The 21,525-nt window shown below is 38.6% G+C and overlaps 1 protein-coding gene across 4 annotated transcripts in view; it reads right to left on the bottom strand.

Annotated features, from left to right (window-relative positions):
- Positions 1–21,525, bottom strand: part of LOC135698835 (serine-rich adhesin for platelets-like) — a 158,110-nt gene that overhangs the window by 103,045 nt on the left and 33,540 nt on the right. For all 4 annotated transcript variants that reach the window (XM_065218969.1, XM_065218970.1, XM_065218968.1 and 1 more), the window contains one exon: positions 15,376–16,867. In XM_065218969.1, coding sequence (XP_065075041.1) covers positions 15,376–16,762 — 1,387 coding nt within the window. In that variant the 5' untranslated portion in view covers positions 16,763–16,867. The remainder of the gene's footprint in view (positions 1–15,375; positions 16,868–21,525) is intronic.

Here is a 21,525-nt window from a genome sequence, read left to right as displayed (position 1 = left end):
GTGATATCCTAAGTTCCTGTAAGTTGCTATATGCGGATGATCTTAAGCTGTACCGTGTGATCAAATCGGTCGTGGATTTTTGCGCACTACAAGCTGATATAGAGCGATTGTCATCCTGATGTCAGATGAATGGAATGCAAGCCAATGCTGCCAAATGCAAAGTGATTACCCTTACCCGCTCTCACTCTCCGATCATTTTTGATTACTCTATGAATCAATCGCCGCTGGAAAAGGTTAATGCCTAAGGATCTTGGGCTCATCGTGGACAGCAAACTACGGTTTAACGAGCACATATCCATGACAGTTGCAAAGGCCAACTCCATGCTAGGATTTTTGCGCCGCAATACTGCACAATTCGACGACGTGTACGCCCTGAAAGCGCTGTACTGCTCTATAGTCCGCAGTGTTCTTGAATATGGAGTACAAATTTGGGCTCCATATCATGCTGTTCATGTACTGCGCATCGAGAGAATCCAGAAACAGTTTATAAAGTTTGCATAACGACGTCTGCCATGGACAAATCCAGATAGCTTACCTCCGTACGAGCATAGATGTGCGCTTATTGGACTGCAAACACTAACAAATCGCCATATTTGACATGATTAGTAATCATATTGACTGCTATTGTTTGCTCGGGAACATCAATATCCACACTCCAGCTCACCATCTCCGCAACTATTACTTTCTGTGGACTCCCGGACATCGTACTGCTTACGGTTATAACAATCCTTTCGATAGATGTTGCACACTGTTTAATGATGTGTGTGATGTTTTTGATTTTAATATAAGTAGACCAGTTTTTAAGAATAGGATTAAGTCACTTTAAACAGTCTGTATGGCTAAAATTTCAAAGATGGTGGTTAAATAAATATGTATAGAAAAATTAAATTTGAACTAGTTATGGATTTAAAAGCTATGATACTTCAAGAAATTTTCTAGAATCTGGAGTCAATTTTGGTTTGTGAAATTTTATTATAATTTCTAAGGACCTCATTCCAAGGAAATTCTGGGAAAAAATAATTTGGACAAAAATCATCAGGTGTAATCTGCTTTCAAGTTAGTTCTGAGGAATTTTAGATTTAAATTGAAGCCTGATAGTTTTGAGTAGAATTTTCTGAAACCCTGAGTTGAATTAAAAGTAAATTTCAATGAAAACTCTTAGGAATTTCTGAGGAGAACAACTCATGTGAGCTTCAGAAGAAAATTCTAAGGGCATTCTGAGCATAATTTCATAAAGTTTGTGGGAGAAAACGAATCCGGAGCATAAGTCCTTGGATTTTTTTTAAATACTTAAAGAAGGAAAACAATTAAATCTTAAAATAACTCCAGAACATCTTTAAAGGAATTTGGAAACTCAATTCAGGAGAGTTTTCCAAACAAATTATGAGAAGAAATCTAAGGAATTTGTGAGGAAATAAGCCAATGAATTCTTAAGAGGCTTTCAATGTGAGTAAAATTCCAAGAAAAGGAGTGTGATTGAAAAGGAAATCTGAAATGAATACAATTAAAATTCGGAGAATCTTTCCAAAAAGTTTCTTGTTGTGGAGAATGTCAAGGTAATTCCAAGGAAAACTAAAAGAAATTTGAATTCGGAGGATAGCTTCATCAAAATTTTGAGGAATATTTCAATGAAAATCTCCGTTGAATATGGAATGGACTATTCCGATGTTTTCAGAACTACTTATAAGTTCCCAAATTTTTCCTGAAGTTAATGAAACTGCCTTGAAGTTCTTTTGTACTTTGAAAAACTAGCCTGAGCCTCACAATACTTCTCATCAAATTCTTAAACTTCCCTGAACTTTTTAGGACTTCCTAAAATTTCCTAAATGTTTTCTTCTGGATCTCCTCTAATGGATTAACAATTCGCTGAAGTTCTCTAAACTTCTTTAAAATTTATGTGACTTCTCTAATGTTAACGGAACTTCTCTGAGGTTCTCTGTTCTTTTCTGAAATTCTCAAAACTTCTCTAAAGTGTTTGCAGTTCTCATGAAGCTTGTTGTACTGCGCTGCATTTTATTGAACCGTCCTAAAAATGTTTAAGCTTCAGTAAACTTCTGAACTTATGCGAAGACTTCAATTAACTTTTTAACGTCTCTGAAGTTATCTGAAAATCTGGGAACTGCTTCAAATTCCCCACAAATTTTCCGAAACTAATGGAACTGAACTCCTCTCAAAATTTCTCCAATTTTTGGAGCTTACTTCACTTCTTTCAAAAGCTACTGCATTTTGCTAATGTTCATAAAAATTCCTGAAGTTCGCGGATCTTCCCTTAAGCTCCATGGATTTCTATGAAGTTCTCGAAATGTTTCTGAAGACCACTGTGAAGTTTTTGAAGTTTTTCTAAATTTCTGGAACCGTGATTCCGCAATTTTCATGAAATTCGAATGAAATAATTAATATAGTTCTATGATTGATGCTCTTAAGATCGGAAATTCCCCAAAGATCTCTAGATCTAGCTTTTCTGAGGTGCTTAGATCTTGTTAAAAATTTGCACAATACCCTAATTTATCAAGTTCGCTTAGCACCTATTATGTGCTCAGAAATTCTAGGGACTTAATAAAAGTTTTTCGGCTGTTAAAAGAACCGATTTGAGGATCTTAAAGCTTCCAGTCAGTTCCCGATATTTTCAGTGTGTTAACTTCCCTTATGTTCCCGCAGTTTGTTTATGGAGCTTCACGGAAATTCTCAGCATTTCCTTTTATTCCTCAGAAGAAGAAGTTAATGGGACTGCAATGAAGATCTCTAATCTTTCATAAAGTTAATAACGAACTTGAAATAAATCATTTACTTGTTTTCCTTAATTCTAGCACTTTGAAATTTTTCAATATCTTGAACTTGCACTTGGAATACGAAACTTCAAGACATTGAATATTTTTAAATCTTGGACTTACTCAAATTAAGTGGGTTTTTTTAAAAACTATTTTAAGTGAGAAATTAAGTAGGTGCTTAACTTCAACATTCAATGGATTTGATTGTAAAGCTGTTTATATAAAACTGATTTCCATGTCTTAAAAACGTTTGAGTTAATTACTGTTGTTTTTGATCTTCCAAAAAAGCATATTTTGAACGCATTTTAAAATAGCTTTCTTATCCATTAAAGTTCTGGAAAAACTTAGGAAATTTTATTTAGAAAAATGAGTAGACACTCTGAACATAGATAGAGAAAGACTATTTAACGTCATAAAACAAAGAATGATCAATCTTGAAATAAATTCACGCTAAAAAATTTGAAAATAGTGAATGATTACAAGAAAAAGTGATTTTAGTGACTTAGGCCTCAAAAAGGAGACTTTTTAGAGACTGGCTTGAAAAAAGTGACCAAGTCACTAAAAAGTTACTTACTACCAGCCCTGCAATTGATCTGAGGTAGCGTCGTATTATGTTCGGATCACAGTGAATCCTGGCACCGTCCATTATCCTCACGGAATTGAATCCCGGCCGGGTACCGTTGCACATGGGAATTCATCAAAGCGAAATTCTTGCAGCAGTTGAAAAATGTCTTCCGGTTGAAGATTCCTTCAGTAAAAAAGCTTTCCACCATTCCATTCATACCCAAAAAACACAAAAATGAAACCCTCGGCTTCCTGCAAAATTCTCCTCTATAAATGATCTTTTGTCCAACTTCTCCATATCCTTTGCGTCACAGCATATCCTTATTGTTGAAGCTTAATTCATCCAAAAATACGAGATTGAAGAGATCCCAAGGGGTGGCGAGTGGTTCTCTCGTGAATAGCACGATTTCATCCTCTCGAATTTGGATAGCTCGACGTTCGGTGATTTTCCAAGAAAGTCCGGATTCGTGATATGGAAATGTGACTGAAATCTGGTCTTGGCTTCGTCCAAGAAAAGAACCGGTTCTTTGCAATATATTTCAACAAGCCATTGCCGCATATGGATGCTGATTTCTTGTAATTTTGTTCCCGTTTCTTCCTTTTGAATAATCCGTTTGTTTCGCATCTGTTAAACCATTCACAAATGGTAGATGGCGATTTCCCGTAAATTTTAGCTATATCTTTTCTAGCCATCCCCAAAAACTAATGTCCGTATAGTGCGTAATAAACGGTATTTTAACTAGCATGGCGTTGCCGAACATTTTGAATGATTAAATTAGACATTTAATATTTAGAAATATTCTTAAAAACGCAAAAATAATTAATTTTCTGGAAAATCAACAAGCTCTTCGATCGTCCTCAAGCAATAACCAGATGACATTAAAACTGACAGAACGCGCAGTGACAGAAAATTCGGAAGTGAAATCTATGTATTCCAGTGTTATCCAAAGAGGAGAAACACCTGCCGTGAAGATGTTGAAGAGGATAGAACCAAGAAGGCTACCCTGGGGAGCCAAAGCATCAACGTTGAACGTATCAGAAAGTAAATTGTTCACGAATACCTGGAATGATCTGCCAGACATGTAGTTTTTGATCATCTTAACGATAAAGTTTTATCGATGCAGCTTGTACACTAGGCCATCATGCCAGACATTGATACATACAAACGCTGATTCCAAGAAAAAAATTTGTCTGCTAATATAGATTTGAACTGAACTGAATTATTATTAGTGAAGAACATTATTAGCTGCAACAGCTATTAAGAAAACGTGTTAAAAAGAGGTAACACTGACAGGATTATTAGTTGAATGCAAGATAAACCAAATTATCAAGACAGTTTTACGCATTCTAAAAACATCGAAATGAACATTATTAAAAAGGCACTAAACTGCCAGTAGCTTGCAAAAATATATAATCATGGAAGTACGGGCATAACGTGGAAATAGGAAATCCTGCTTATCTCAAAAGCTTTAAATGAACACCATCGAGCAGAACTTTCATCACAACCGGGACGATACTAAAACCAACACTTTCCCTCACCACGAATAAAACCCCAACAGAGATCCATAAGAAACAACCGTCGCGTCGGTAGCCATTGGTGATCCATCACATATTGTTTCATTCCCGAATGGAGCCATAAATCCAACCCGAAACTATGCAATAAAACGTATTACTCTATTTCGAAAACATAATAATGTTGAAATATTCATCCCTTTGCCAACGAGTCCAAGGAGAAGGAGCGAAAAGAAAGCCCAAAGCCGGAGCTCAAGCCAAGGAACAACAACGAAGCTATCCCAAAGTTATTAAACACAACGCTTTTCTTAGCTCTCTTTCTCTCGACATAGGATGGGGTGGGAATGATTAGGGAAGGGTGGGGGTGGTCTATGCGTGTATTGCACCGCAATTGCTCCACCATACCCACACGCTGCCTATTGAAATGCGATTTTCCCAATTCATGAGCTTATAAAACATTCCAGTATGCTTATTTAGGACCATCATAAAACAAAAGAAGCTGATCCACCTCTGACTGATGGTGGCAGCCTTATAAAGGTAATAGATAACGTTCCTCTGGGAATCATCGATAAAGGTGAGGAATGAATTAATGTAAGCTGTCAGTTTTAATCTCACCACTACTGACAGTATGGTGCCACTTATGGGCAAAAAGTTATTTTTAAAAAATATGTAAGGAGATTTGAACAGTTTTCCAACAGTATCGATTAGGGAAGCGACAACAGAATGAAAAAAAAATGTATTAGGCCTAGCACTTGTACTAATTGTTTTTTTTTTATTTAATTTTTTTTCGGAAAAAGGTCCCAAATATTGTTTTACTAGTGACATCTGCTGCGAAAATCAACCATGCTGGTAATCCATTGTGGTATATTTTTTCGACAACAGTGAAATGGAAAACAAGAGATCAGGGTGTGTTTTCTAGGAATTTTAATCCTCAATGTAAATGAAGGGGGTATTGCTGCATATTAAAATGATAGACGCAGCCGCATGTATAATGAGAATGTATGAAAAAGTAATTTCCAAACATTCCAATCAGTCTACCCGAAGAAAAGCACCCTGTAAAATGAGTGCTTTGTGTGTATGCATAAAATATACCCCACAACGGAGCGCAAGGAAAGGGAAAATACACTACCAGAGTCGGCAACCGACGACGGTTTGGCGACGCGGGCAAAGATATGGCGTAGAAGCACAATAAAAAACCGCAGACACTCTAATCTACAATGCCACCATAATCCACCCCAGCGTTTCAATAAGGTTTGGGTTTGAAGTATGTACAATAGATACAGTAATCCCTCCCATTTATGCGGTGGGTGATATCGTTACCCACCGCTGTTTCTCTGCTGTCCTGCAACCAATTACGCTGATTTGTTATATTTGTTTATTGTCAACCATTACCTAGTTATCTACAGAAAATCAACTCAATTGGTTGAAGGACAGCCGTAAAATAACGGTGGGTGGATGGTACCACCCACCGCATAAATGAAGGGATTACTGTATTCGCACACATCGCTTCGGGTCCATCTTTTTTGCCATCTGCACAATTTACTGCGTGGAAACCCGGAATGTTTGAGGATGCGCTCCAGTTCCAGAAGCTATCGAACATACGCACGTGTTTGTGTCGTAGAGTTCGGGATATAAATTAACTCTCCAGCCATCATAATAATAAACTAGGCCTGGGAGGCCATGCATACGGACAAATGGGGGCAACAACAACAGCAACAGCAGACGACGGGGGGTACTCAAAGGCAATGATAGAGATACATCTAGTTTTGCACAATTATAAAACTAATTGGTTTGCTGTGTTAGATGAAATATGTCCCAAGAAACTGTTTGCGAAGTTATTACTACTGAAGGAAATGCTGACCAATTTGTTGCACAACCAAACAGACTCATGTGTGTAGATATATGAAATAGGACTTGTCGGATCAATGCTTATATCGTGCACATTTTTGAAGCGGTTCTGCGCATTATTATCGCTAAATATAATCCAAAAAACGTGCTCATATTTCATTCAGATGCAAAGGCCATGCTGGAAAAGTCACATCTTCATTGAGAATTACGTCCCAACGGGAACTCTTTCGAGAAAGTCAAGAAAATTTCAAGTCAACCAAGAAAAAAAATATACGGGAAGAAGCCCCCACATCGTTCATAAAATGCATGTGCAATCTTCCCTCGCTAAGTTTTAAGCTAAAGTTTTCGTAAATATCGAAATTGCTTACAGGCTTGTATACAGCATACAGTGATGCAAAATATCATGACACTCACTCGACACTCGTCAACGCATCAACCGACTATCGCTGACAGAACGTTTTGTCACGCAGTGAGAGGTAGAACCATGGCAAACAACAATCACCAGTAATGGTGGCTGCTCACAGGCAAAACGTAACACTCGCTGCTGATGATGTAAAGCACAACGAAAACAGCGAAGACTTCTGCAGTACAATGATAAGCTAATTTATACGATATCGCGCATAAATTTACATGAAATATCGTGGAAATTTAAGCCAAATCTTGCCTTAAGTACATGCGCATTACATATCGAAAAATTTAACTTTGATTTTCAAAACGGCGAGAGCCGGCGTAAAGTCCCAGTCGGAATGTAATAAATTCAAAGAAAAAGATAGTTGTTTGGAATAAATCTATCGCAAATATATTCTTAAAAGTTATGTTACTACATTGTGCTCAATGATTTTCAGTAAAATTGAATAAAAATACTAAATAAAATTTAATTCAAACAGAAAATTCCAATGTAGACTAAAAAGATTGTTCTGAAATTTGGGCCTGAATTTTCTCTCGAGTTCTAGTTTCAACTAGCCATGTTTGGTTCAAAATGTTGAAATCAATCGTTAGAAAATTTAAAAAATACATTTGATCGAAACTACTCTAGACAAGTGAAATTAATCTAGATAAACATAATTTACACTTTTTTTCATATTGCCTTAAAGGCCTTTCAAAATGAAAAATTAAGAAGCTTTATCCAAGACACGACCGTAGATTTGACGTAGGATACGTGCTTGGTATCAATATTTGGCGTCTGTGTTAGGGAAACCACTTTTTCCCATCACGCCTCGTTTTCTGGTGATAAAGTTACGCATTTTCGTGCACAAAACGCGCGGAATTTTTGGATTATTCAATAGATAATAAAAAATGCGAAAAGTTATTGGAGGAATTTCTTGCTAAAATTTTCCAATCGCGAGATATTTGCGATCTTTCATATTAATTCGAGATTTTTGACGTAGGACTACGTCTGTGATTTCTATATGGGGGTACACTTTATGAAAACCGAAAATGGAACATGTAACAAAACTATGAAAGATGTTGAGCGTTAATAACTCTGCTGCTCATGGACCAATTTCAATAATTTTAACACCAATCGATCAGAAATATTTCAACGCATCTTAAATTTAAAACTTTTTCATTTTTAAAAACTTCAATACTGAAAACTGCAAGAATGTGCAACTGTTGCTATGATAATTAAAATCACAGATTGCCTGCGAAAAGTGATGTCCCTAACACAGATTTCAAAGTTGAATTCCATCCGGTCTCCCCATACAGCGTTTATTCAATCACCGTGTGTGGTGGTGTCGGTATCCGGTCGTCGGCATCAGCAGCAGCAGTGCCTTCGGCACGTGACGTTGACATTGTTCTTCAGTGCACAACGAAAGGCTGCCTGCAAGCAGCAGACTGCATCCCACATGAGCATCCATAGAAGGAGGAAGAAGCCGCATTGCTATTGATCGGAATCAGTAGCTCTTCGTGAGTCGCTGTGGGCCATCTATGTCAAGCGCATCATACAAAAGAGTATAAACCGCTCAAATTCCTTTTTCTACACAAAACACAAGCTCCTGCTGCAGCTAACAAATGATATTTATTATATAAGATCACGTAGTCCTACGTCGCCATTGCGTACAACCCCATAGGGCTATTCCTTGTAGTTTTTTACTTTTCCTAGCGTCCTGGAGAAAACCCTACCTTAAGGTGAAACTGAATCGGTTCAGAATGACTCACTTCATCATCTGAACTTTGGAAGGGCTTTCCTGAACTTCGGAAGGACTTCCCTGAAGTTCGGCAGATTCTGAATTTCAGCAGGAGCTCCCTGAACTTCGGCAGGAGCTCCCTGAACTCCAGAAAGACTTCCCTGAACGTCAGCTGGCCTTACCTGAAGTACGGCAGAACTTCCCTAAACTTCGGCAGAACTTCTCTGAATTTCATCAGGAGTTCTCTGAATTTCATCAGAAGCTCCCTGAACTCCAGAAAGACTTCCCTGAACTTCAGCAGGCCTTTCCTGAACTACGGCAGAACTTCCCTGAACTTCAGCAGGACTTGCCTGATTTCCAAGAATTGAAATGGCAGGACTTCCCTGAACTTCGGCAGAACTTCTCTGAATTTCATCAGGAGTTCCCTGAACTTCGGTAGGAGCTCGCTGAACTCCAGAAAGACTTCCCTGAACTTCAGCAGGCCTTCCCTGAACTACGGCAGAACTTCCCTGAGCTTCGGCAGAACTTCTCTGAACTTCGGCAGGACTACCCTGAACTTCAGCAGGACTTTCCTGATATCCAAGAATTGAAATGGCAAGACTTCCCTGAACTTTTGCAAAACTTCTCTGAATTTCAGCAGGAGTTCCCTGAACTTCAACAAAAGGTTCCTGAACTCCAGAAAGGCTTCACTGAACTTCAGCAGGCTTTCCTTGAACTACGGCAGAACTTCTCTGAATCTCAGCAGGACTTCCCTGAACTTCAGCAGGACTTTTCTGATTCCCAAGAAATGAAATGGCAGGACTTCCTGAACTTCGGCAGAACTTCTCTGAACCAGCCCAAGGCTGAAAGTCTCGTTAATAAAGAAAACTAAACTAAACTTCTCTGAATTTCAGCAGGAGCTCCCTGAACTTCGGCAGGAGCTCCCTGAACTCCAGAAAGACTTCCCTGAACTTCAGCAGGTCTTCTCTGAACTACGGCAGGACTTCCCTGAGCTTCGGCAGATTTCTGTAACCGTCGTAGAACGTCCTCTATCAGAACTCCTGCAAAAACACAGTGGCTTATGCGCCACTCTGGATAACGAGAGACCACTGGTCGTGTTGAATAAGGTTACCCGACTTAACTGCTAGAAGCATGAGCGAAATTCTACGGGGATTCTCAACGGTTTTTCTATGAAGCTAACACATTTAGATGACCACAAACTTCCTCATTTAATAACTGCTATAGAATTTTAGCATATATATAAAAATGTAAATATTTATGAATAATGATAATATTTCTTTTTAATCTACTGTAGAAGTAAACTTAAATAATTCATCAACATTTTTACAACCAGCCGGAGAACGTTACACTTCTCTGAATTTCGGCAAAACTTCCCTGAAAAACTTCTCTGAACTTCGGCAGGACTTGCCTGATTTCCTAGAATTGAAATGGCAGGACTTCTCTGAACTTCGGCAAGACTTTCCCGAAGTATGGCAGGCCTTCCCTGAACTTCGGAAGGTATTTCCTAAACTTCGGCAGGACTTCCCTGAACTTCGGCAGGACTTTTCCGAAGTATGGCAGGAATTCCCTGAACTTTGGAAGGACTTCCCTCAACTTCGACAGGACTACCCTGAACTTTGGCAGGCGTTCTCTGAACTACGTCAAGACTTCCCTGAACTTTAGTAGGACTTCCATGTTCTTCGGCAGGCCTTTCCTGAATTTGGAATCTTGGAATTGAAGTTGTCATTTCAGTAGTAGAATAATTATAATTATACAATAATATTGTATTTACGAATATGGTCAAAATTTCAATACTTCCCATTTTGCTAATTTGCAATACTTGTTGGTATAAGTGCATTTTGAATTTGGGTGTGGTTCGAACGGGTGTGAAGCTAGTTTCAACAGAATAGCATTAAATTTTACTTTAATTCGAAGTGTGTGAATCCGATCAGTAGCGGTGTGGCTTCTTCCATGCTCCGACGCTCATGTGCAGCTCACTGCTTGCGGGCAGCCTTCCGTTGTATACTGGAGAACAATGTTCAACGCCACGCGCCGAAAACACTGCTGCTACTGCTGATGACAACTGACCATACACCACCACACACGGTGATTGAAAAAGCACCAGTTCGGCGAGACCAGATGGAATTAGATTTTGAAATCTGTGTTAGGGAAAGCGCTTTTTGCAGGCAATCGTTGATAATTTTAATTAAGAATTGACTTCTTTGTTTACTCCCCTGGGCTTCACATTAGGTTCGGATGCCAAGAAAAAATGCTGTGAGTATTGTCTGTACCATGAAACTAAGTTTATCTCATCCGATTCGTAGCGAAAGTCTCAGCGGCTTGAGGTTTCGTCCAGAATAGCTTTACGCCAACAGAGTTCTTCCACACCATGGTCGGTCGAGAGGGTCGATACGACAGTCAAGATGGCCAAAAAGGGGTTCCCTCCAGCAACGGTTGGTCAAATGCCTGTAAGATCGTCCAATACGACACGGTACGTGCGGAATGCGGTCGGCGAACTGAATGGACAAAAATCCTCTGAACGACGACAATATTGAGCCAGCAGCGGAGGATTTTGTTTTGATTTACAAGGTTGTTTGCAGAACAAACGATAAAGAAAAAACCCACGTCATAGGGGGTGTGGATGATGGGTTTTGTATTTCGGCCAGGTTTGAATCCCGGTCTTGCCAAGGGTCTTCCGGGATGAAGATTTATCGTTTTCTCCTACGTTTTTCCTTAGGTATCCTTGCCAGTCATTGGTTTCAATTGGTATTGATTTCGATGGGAAATCCATAGGATAGGGATGTCCATACAAGTCCCAGTACTTATTGGGTGATGTCGATACGTATTAACCCCAAATATTCCATCAGGTCTGGACGATTGCCTTAGCGAAACAGTATAGAATTTAAGGAACAGATCAATGCAGTACACCCCATCATCAACGATCCAATCTGGACTCTTCTGTTGCTCTAGTTCGTCTCAAAAGGATCCGGTGCGATGGGTGGCCTACCAATCAATCAATTATAAAGCCTTGCTTAATCTCGACAGTGCATGACGCATGACGACACTTATGGGGTGTTTACACTTATGCTAGCGCTAATGAGCTAGCTGCTAGCAAAAAAGCTCATTAGCATAATGTACACAGGGCATCAGCGTCTACTAGCATTAGATTTCAGGAGCAACTGAAATTCGTGCTAGTTGGCTGTCACAGCGCTAGCAAATCCGCACAGATGTTAACACCCCATTAGTAATTTGCTGTTCGGCAAGATCCCATGGGCGTGCAGATGAACAACAACAACCACAGGGTACAGTTGAACTGCAGATGCGGCCCATGCCTTGATTGATACACTTCGGCCAACTTCGGAATGATAGGCACAACGCTTGGTACAGCTTCGGCACTGCCAAAACTCTTGGCACAGATTAAGGTGTGCAGAGTTGAATACCCCTTGGTAGGGGTTGTTCATGAACCACGTAGACTTTTTAGGAAGGGATAGATAGACAGATTTCTGAAATCTTGGCTACTGGTTCATCAAATACCAATTTATTGATACATCGGTAGATATAGTAGGGTAGAGCCCTACTTCGACATAAGCACCCATCTCCGTCATATCTAACAGAAACATCAACTATAGTGAACGAATCAATATGGTCAAAAGCGACAAAACGCTCCTAGAGAATCCAATTCTCGCCCTTCATTCGTATGCCGAAGCGCATTCAATGGTGTTTCAATGTGTTTGAACGGAATTGGAGTCCAGACGTGGTGTTAGATTTGTATCAATATCTCTACAATTTGACACCCTTTATCAAATCTAATGGTACGCATGGAAAGATAGATAAATTTAGAACTTATCTTTGATAGAAACATTCCATTATTTGTTCAAAATCCTAAGAGATAGAGGTAAAATGCGGGTTGTGCTTAGTATGATGGAAATAAGATCTTAACCCTATTGAGCTTAGTCTGCATGGAGTATGAGCAATTTTAGTAAAATTCTCGTGTTTTTCAAAGTCAACGGATTTTTGTAAAACTTGCACTTTATAATTAATAGGTATTTTACCTACAAATGAGGAATTTTTTTGACAAATGAGTCACAAAAGTATTTAATCAATTTCGACTTTACTGTGCTGTAAAGCCTGTACTAGAACAAAATGCACCAGACAAAAGTGTTCGCCAAAAATTTATTTTAAGTCGGATTTTCTTGAAACTTTCAGGGAATTAACTAATACATATGGATTATGTATTACGGCATAATTACTTTATTCAATTTCCTTTCCATCGCTGAAAGCCCGTACCTTTCCCTTAAGACCCTTCATTACATTTTGTGCAATGGTGGAGCCGACCTTTTGGTCACTTTCATCCATTCTTTCTTCAACTCCAGCTCGTTCTTAAACACCTTGGACGATTTTCGAACTTTGGCGTTCTTTATGGCCCAAAATCTTTCCACCAGACGAATCTCTGGTGAATTTGGGGGTTGGCGGTTTTTGGTACAAAAACAACGTTATTGTCTCTGTACCAATCCAACGTCGATCGCGCGTAATGGCATGATGCCAGGTCTGGCCAAAATAATGTCTCGCCACCGGGGGAACGCAGGAAGGGCAACAGACGCTGCTGGAGGCACTCGGTGCGGTAAATTTCGCTGTTGATGGTACCCATTGTGAAGTACGGTTTACTCAGTTTACCGCATTGGCATATGGCCTGCCAGAGCAAGTATTTTTTGGCGAATTTGTCCACTTTCTTCATCCTTATGTCTTCCGGAACATCAAACTGTGATTTGGCAATGTAGAACTCCAGCCCCGGTATCTGCTTTGCGTCTGCCTTGATGTAGGTTTCGTCATCCATAACCACACATATCGGTTTCGATAACCACTCTCGATACAGCTTCCTTGCACGGGATTTGGCCGCCGTGTTTTGTTGATCACGCCGGTTCGGTGCCTTCCGGACCTTGAATACACGAAGCCCAGCTCGTTTCATGGTTTGCTGAACGAACCAGGTGGAACACTTTGCCTTCAAAGCCGCATCGCGAATCAAAAGGTTCGGATTACGCTTAAAATAATCCAACACCTTCCGGGCCTTCACAGGGTCAGCTGTCTTTGATTTTCTTCCACTTCCAGCCCGCGGCTCGGTCATCTGGGACTCCTTAAAAGATTTTACCACCCGAGACACAGTTGTATGGGTGATTCCCAGTTGTCTTCCGATCCATCTCATGGTCGCAGTCGGATTTTCCATGACGGCGCGTAAAATTCTCCGGTGATTTTCTTCTTGTTTCGATGACACCTCAATAACCACTGAACCGATTGTTATGAAATTTTGCACATGTAAACAATTCACTCCAAACTAGTTATACCCAGATTTTCATCTTTTTTTACCCACGTCTAAAAAAGATACACACGGATAAAAATGGTGCATTTTTTTCGAGTACAAGCCTTATTAACGACAAGTCCATTGCCATTTTGGACTCATACCACTATTTTTTACATACAACTGAAGGTTGCGGTAACCGCAGGGTGGGAAGCTTTTTAAAAATATGCAACACTGTGTGTCTTCTTCAAATATTCTTCTACAGGTCCGCACAAAAAGAGCCTGCTTTGACTAAAGCACAACTACACCCAAAACAAATTTCTCTTACATTCAATGTAAGGTTGGATTTATTACATCCTCTGCATATGTTTTCCAGCATGCATATTTTTGTAAAGAACATTACCGAGATGATTTTCTCATTTCTGAGATTTTTTCTGCATTTGGGGAAACAAACTTTGTTCGAAAAATAAGCTAACATAAAAATTACAAAATTATTTTAAAAACCAAACGCCATTACGCCAATCACACATTAGAATCTGTTCACATGCTTCTGTATACTATTCATGCAAATATGTAAAAGAATCTTACATTTCACGGTTGGGTGTATCCTCATGTCATGTTTTAGATCACTGTGTACAACCAAACTAGTTATTGTTGCTCCAAGGCTAGGTACCTACATAACAAAACGTTGTTGGCTCAAGTTTTGCCATTAAATATGCACATCTTCTCAAGATTTTAAAAGCACAATTATTTTCGTGACAAAGAAATTCATAAATACCGACATCCAGTCTATCTTTATAAAGCACACTCACAATGTAGTGCCACTTCTGTCATAAAGTGTCTAATTACGGCTCCCACGGCAGAAAGCACTGAAATCACGCAACAAAAACCAAGTAAGTCGTCGTTTTCATAATTGTAGCTTCTATATCATTGGCAACAATTAGGTCGCTTTTAAAACATTCATATTCAAGTTGACGCAGCGGGGAAAATACATATTCTCTATGGTTCTATAATTAGAAATCGGAGTAATTAAAACTAAATGAACCACAAAATACAATATATTTACTGAAAAAAAAAATGGAACTATTCGAATAACCATAAATGTCACAATGGCATTCCAAATGTACCCGTGCTTCATGAATATACTTTATATTTCAATGCATCCAGCATCGTCGGAAGCAGCCAGGTAATGTGAGCCCCTCACGCTATACACGGCATATAGTGCAGGAAAACAACAGACCGAAAAACCCACCAGGCCCATATATAATAGTAATAAATCACTCACCCATAATATTCGATCCTGAATTGGACACCGGTGCCGTTGCCGTTTTGTGCGCACTGCTGGTCTCGTTACAGTTGCTTCCCTCGCCGCCACCACCACCAATAGTATCCTGCAGTGGCTGGTTCCGACGATGCAGACTAATCCCGTCGTCCGGATCGTCGACAGTGGCCGACACATGCAATCCCGCACCGGCACCGGCAGTACTGTGTTTATGGTCGTTTTCCTGGCGCTGTTGCTGCTGCACACGCCGTCGTTCTTCGTCAATATCGTTGAAGACAATCATTTCGTTAGTCTTGTAATTGCTATAAATTCCACTAGGCTTTTCACTGGCGGTGACCATGTGGGCCACATTCGTGCTACTGATGTGCATCTCGTTTTGATAATTGAAGTACTTCAGCTTGTCCTCGATGTCACTTTCGTCCTCTAGTGGGGACTGCAGCACCTTGGTGTAGGACGATTTAATCGAAGGACGCTTTCCACCGGTGGTGGACGTTATCGTGGACGAGATGGGTGTCGAATAGGAAAGAGCACTGCTAGATGATAGGTCCCAGTGGTACCGAGAGCTACTGGGTGTCCCCGGGTCTTGCTTTGGAAGATTGTAGTAGTGCGATTGGCGGTTGGTGTAATAGCTGTGCCGTGGGTAGCTATCCTTTCGCAGATCATTTTCATCTTCTTCATCGTCTGACGGAAGAAACTGGCTGCTACCACCGGCATTGGCATTGTTCTCCGTTGGAGATGTCGACAGAGGAGGTGGTTGGCTATTGTAGTAGAAGCTATACTTGTCTACCGAGTTCGTGTGCCGGTTAATGCGGCTGCTCTCATATTGGTTGTTATTCAATCTCGAACTAAGTTCTGGCCGACTTCCTAATAAATCATATCCTGCACCCGTACCGGAAATGCCACCATTGCCACCGTTACCACGGAACGTACTGTTCTCCATTCCGTAAGCTGTGCTGTTGAAAGTGTAGGAAGAAGACGTAAGCGAAGTGGGCGTAGTTAGTGACGACGATGTGCCAGTGATGTCCGACTTGCTGTTGCTCGTAATTGTGCTCATACTATTTTTATTATTGTTATTGTTGTTGTTGCTGCTGCTGTTGCTGTTTAGAATGCCACTTGATGCGTTTGTTGGATAGTGCTCAGCTGCCCTGGGTTTGCATTTTGGAAAGAGTACCGAAATCTTTTGCTCACTTAGACCTAAAGCTGAAGCCACCGTCGACGCTGACGAATCGCTGCAGTTGGTGCCGTTGCTGGTGCTTGCGGTAGCGTTTAGCGGTATTGAGATAATGCTGTTGCTGTTCTGCTCAGCGGAAGCCTGTGCCGTTGAAGCTGCTGCTGCCGATGAGGATGATGACGATGATTTCTTATCTAGCGTGATGGTTGAACTGACCATATTTTATTGTGAAAAGCACTAATTGCCAGAAGAATTCACTTCGCCGAATTCGCTTGCCAATTATTTATCTTCAATTATCCAGTGTCTAGATTCAGTGGGCGTTCTCTGAAAGCACGTAGCAAAAATTGATTGAGTGCACATTGTTAAGCTATTTGATCAAGGTGAAAGGATATACGATGGATGGATGTAGCTCGGGAAACCCCTACGTTGAACATGTTGCTTTCTTTATTTAGTACTAGCTGAGGTGCCCGGCTTTGCCCGGGAATAGAAATATTGCTAAATGTGAATTGCGATGCTGGAATTGTATTGAAAATTGCCATGCAGGTTATTTCTGTGTAGTTTACAGGATTTTTAAGTGCAAATAGATAGATCTAGAAATGATTTTTTGGGGTAATCTACGACCAGCGATGCCACATCAAATTCATTACATAAAAAAACAGTTCCAAAATTAACTATTTTTTGAGCTAACAAACAGTACATGACGGTTTCAAAATAAACAAGGGGTCCTAACTATTTTCGTGTACAAAAATCTGGCAATGTGACATCGCTGGTTGCCATAATGTTTCGTCTAGACGATAGGTTAAGTTATGGTGACACTTGCGACAGTTTGTTTAAGGTTCTATTTTTGAGAGCAGTTTGCATGTTTGCACCCTTTAAGACCTTTTTTTTATCCAGCATCAACGTGTTTGATAACTTTTTGGGCATTCAACCAAAAAGTAGCAAATTTTAACAACACAAAACTTTAAATAAGTAGGATCAATCGTAATCATTGAATTGATGACGGTTCTTTTGATCTTTTATTAGGTTTGAGTCACGATTGACCCAAGTGTGTTACAGTAACTATGACCACAGACAAACAGATATAAAGGGTGTTCGGTTTCTTTAGTGTAAATAATTTAAGGGGCGAATTTGAATTTGAAGTAAAAAATTGTTCTTGCTGCTCGAAAGATACAAGAGAAGATGAATAAGGTTCAGGTACTGCATCCAAAAAAATGGAGGACACATAGAGCAACTATTGAAATAAATTTATGAAAGAAACGAAGATCAGTGTTTCAATTTGATTAATCATTGGAAAATGCCCAATCTGTTCAATAAACTGATCTACATTAGTATCGAGAAAAAAACAAAACATTTTCAATTTTGAACCGTCTGCAGCATTGTTTTTCTTTTCTCACTTTTCATACCACCACTCCGCGTGGCAATCAAGCGTGCTATGCGCGCTGCAAACAGACGTCAACAGCAACGCACGGTGGGGTTGAATTCGTGTTTTACGCAACCGTTAATTAACGACCCAACATTATGTGTTTAGTACAAAATTGCGACAAAACTAAACAAGATAGAAAATTGGTGACAAAGAGAGAGTTGTAGAACGCATTGAGTAGCATCTTTTGATTAGACAAAACAATACGCTTTATTACGTATTTTTTTTAAATAATAAGGGAAAACCCGTAGGAAAACACAAGTTTTAGACTCGTTTATCCCTAAAATGTGTCTAAATGAAGCTTACTTAAAGTAGAAATGACACTATTAAGTAGGAAATTTACCAAGCTGTGCAATGCAGGCATGAGTTTTGTGCGAAATGGCATAGTTTTTAGAGCCAATTTATGGCAAGTATAGACCAAAACAGAAAAAGTTCAATAACTCAGTAATCTTTGATATTTGATCATATGCGTAGAACCATTTTTTACTTCAAATATGATCTTTTATCGCCCCTTAAATTATTTGCACTAAGGAACCGAACACTGTTGTTCATCGATCACACATTTAACGATCAATTTATTTTTTTCTTGATTGGTAGTCCAGCTCTGATCACCTAAAGGTCTTTGGAATAATTTTTGATCAACTTGATCAATCTTACAAGAATATCTTAAAGACGTGACTCTAATTATTGGACAGTTGGAGAAAATAATACCTGATCAACAAGATGTCTTCAAAACTCTTCAAAGGACTTAATGGAGATTTTTCATTAACTGAAAGCAAGGTTGCAAATACTCATTTCAGCTAAAACAATGTTTTTTTTATTATGAAATAATTAGATGCTATGATCACATTTTGAATATGTAAGATACAAGAAGAGGTTGCAAAGAATGTGTTTGACATATTAAACCTGATTATTTCACTTCATGAGAGTCACAATCAGCTATTTTCCACACACTCACTCACTCACTCACTCACTCACTCAGCGATCAGCAAATTGCTGATTGTGACTCATAGAAAGCAAAATTTACAGGTTTTATGTTTCAAACGCATACTCTACCTCTTCTTGTAAGTTACAACAGTTTATTATTCCGAAAAACATTATTTTAGCTAAAATGAGTATTTGCAACCTTGACTGAAGGTCTTTAGAAAAATTTCTGATGAAGCTGACAACTTGAGATGATATGGATTATTGGACATTACCTGGTCAGCCTGAAGTTTAAAAAAATATCCAATGGATTTTATGAAGGTCTCTGATAAACTTAAAGTTTTTTGAATAATTCTTGATCACTCTGGTATCTTCTGATTTGAATTGATGGACAGTTGGAGATCTTCAGAGCAATACCTTATAAACCTGAAGACTTGTAAAGATATCCATAGTGTTTTATGAAACCCTTTGGACAACTGAAGATCTTTGGAATAAGTTCTGATGAACTCAATATCTTAAGAGAAAATCCAGGAGGCATGCTTTGAAGTTTTGGACAGCTGGAGATCTAAACCATAATACCTGATCAAAATGTAGCCTTGAAAAAAATATCCAAAGGACTTTATGGATGAAAAATATCCAAAGGAACTGAAGGTCATTGGAATAATTTTTAATGAACCTGATATCTTGAAAGAATATCTCAGTAACTTCTAGCTTTTCCATCAAAACATATAATACTGACTGAAAAGTCATTAACCATAGTCAAAAAGTATCCAAAGACTTTACGAAGATCTATGATCAACTGAAGGTCTTTGGAATAATTCATGGTAAGCCTCATACCTATAAAAAAAAGTAGAAGGGTCTGTGCTTAGGGGCACAAACGGAAGCTTGACGTAGGACCGCTAGTGCACGGAATAAATGTGAAGAGCATTAAGTTCTTTTAATTGATCAAATCAGGCATAACATTTGATAACGGCACAAAAGCATTTGTAAACAAACATTCTAAGGCCCTTTACACGCAAACCAATACCACTTACGGAAAGGTGATAGTTGCCCCTATGCGATGATGTTGTTGGTTTGCGTGGGCGTGCTTTGGTTCGCGTGTAAAGGGCCTAAGAAGGTTTGTTTACAAATGCTTTTGTGCCGTTATCAAATGTTATGCCTGAAATATCTATTATCTCAACTCTTTCCGGTTTTGAATTGTAGGCGATCCAAATTTGTAGTAATCTTTTTCAAAAAGAAAGTTGATTACGAGAATCAACAGGGTGGCCAGTGAATTTTCATTTTGAAAATCCCGGTTTTTTCCCGGTTTTTCCGGTTCAAATCTTAAAAATTCCCGGTTGTTAATATGCAACAAAAAAAAAACAAAATTTACTGACAGGATAAAAACAAATGTGATTTAAGAAGATTCCCAAGATTCTGGAGCTTTGAAATTTGTGTAGAGTCTGAAACTAAAACTTTTCTTCAAAATTTGTGATTAATAACATGCTTCGTGATGCAAGATTTGGAGAAACAATAATTAAAATGTGAAATTTTGAATTTTTTTCAAGATCACAGGTTTAAAAAAAAACATCATACTTATGACTCGTGGAGTCATAATTGTCACGCTCTGAGACTTGGAAGCATTTTAAGGGTAATAACAAATTACATAGCAATCTGTAGAATCTGGTGAACAAACCCTGGATTTTTTAGTAAAATTTAAAAGAATTCAAAGTGTTGCTTAAAAACAAATATTGAGAAGGATTCCCACACAGTTTTCGAAGGAGAAGAGCAGATTTCCAGAATTATTCTTACATGAAATCCATAGAAATTGTTAGATGAATTTGGAAGGATTTCTTTGGAGAAGAATGTTAGTTCTTAATTAAACTGTTAGGTAATTTTAGTAGATTTAAAAAAGAATTGTGAAAATAAAAATAAAACATTGCAGAAAATTCCTACGTGGTTCTGATGAGATTTGTATGGGCATCGTGAGGAACATGACAGATGAATTTTAAGAAGAATTCCAAGAGAATTATGATCGGAATTCAACAAGAAACAGAGTTCTTAAAATGTTCTGGCAATAATTTCAACCCTAGTGCGAATGATTCATCACATAACCCAAACAAAATTGATTCCAAAAAATTTGCTGATAATTAGAAAGAAATTCTTTAAAATACTCCAAAGGGTTTATAAATTAATTTTCGAAAGATTTCTTTTGTTTTGAATAGAGTTAAAAGAAATGTTTGAAAGATTTTTAAAGGAATCAAAGTATCCGGATAGGCGGGAACGGGAATTATATGAAGGATTCCAATAAATTCTTAGAAGGGGTTGGAAGAAAATTCCTAAAAGAATTCAACGGTAATTATTACGCGGAGTGTTTTCTGGTTTATTTCAGAACAATTTCACGATAATTCAGAGCAGAATTCCAAGTTAATTCTGGAATTCATCATGATAATTTTGAACAACGAAAAATTAAAATTAAAGAATAATTCAGTTTCGTTTTTTACAAATATTTGTTTCCAAACTCCAGCATCTTCAATATTTTCTTTCGAGGACCATGCATTTTACATCTGAAATTGAAACGACAAAAATCAATTTGCAATATTGCTGAGTGATTAAATTCTAAAAATAATAAGACGGTATACTGAAGAAAATTATGCAA

This window comes from Ochlerotatus camptorhynchus, unplaced genomic scaffold, assembly GCF_037179485.1.
Source record: "Ochlerotatus camptorhynchus isolate MF236.1 unplaced genomic scaffold, CSIRO-AGI_Acam_v1.1 ptg000096l, whole genome shotgun sequence".
NCBI lineage: Eukaryota > Metazoa > Arthropoda > Insecta > Diptera > Culicidae > Ochlerotatus > Ochlerotatus camptorhynchus.
The sequence above is the reverse complement of the archived record's forward strand: the minus strand, read 5'-3'. Positions and strand labels throughout refer to the sequence as shown.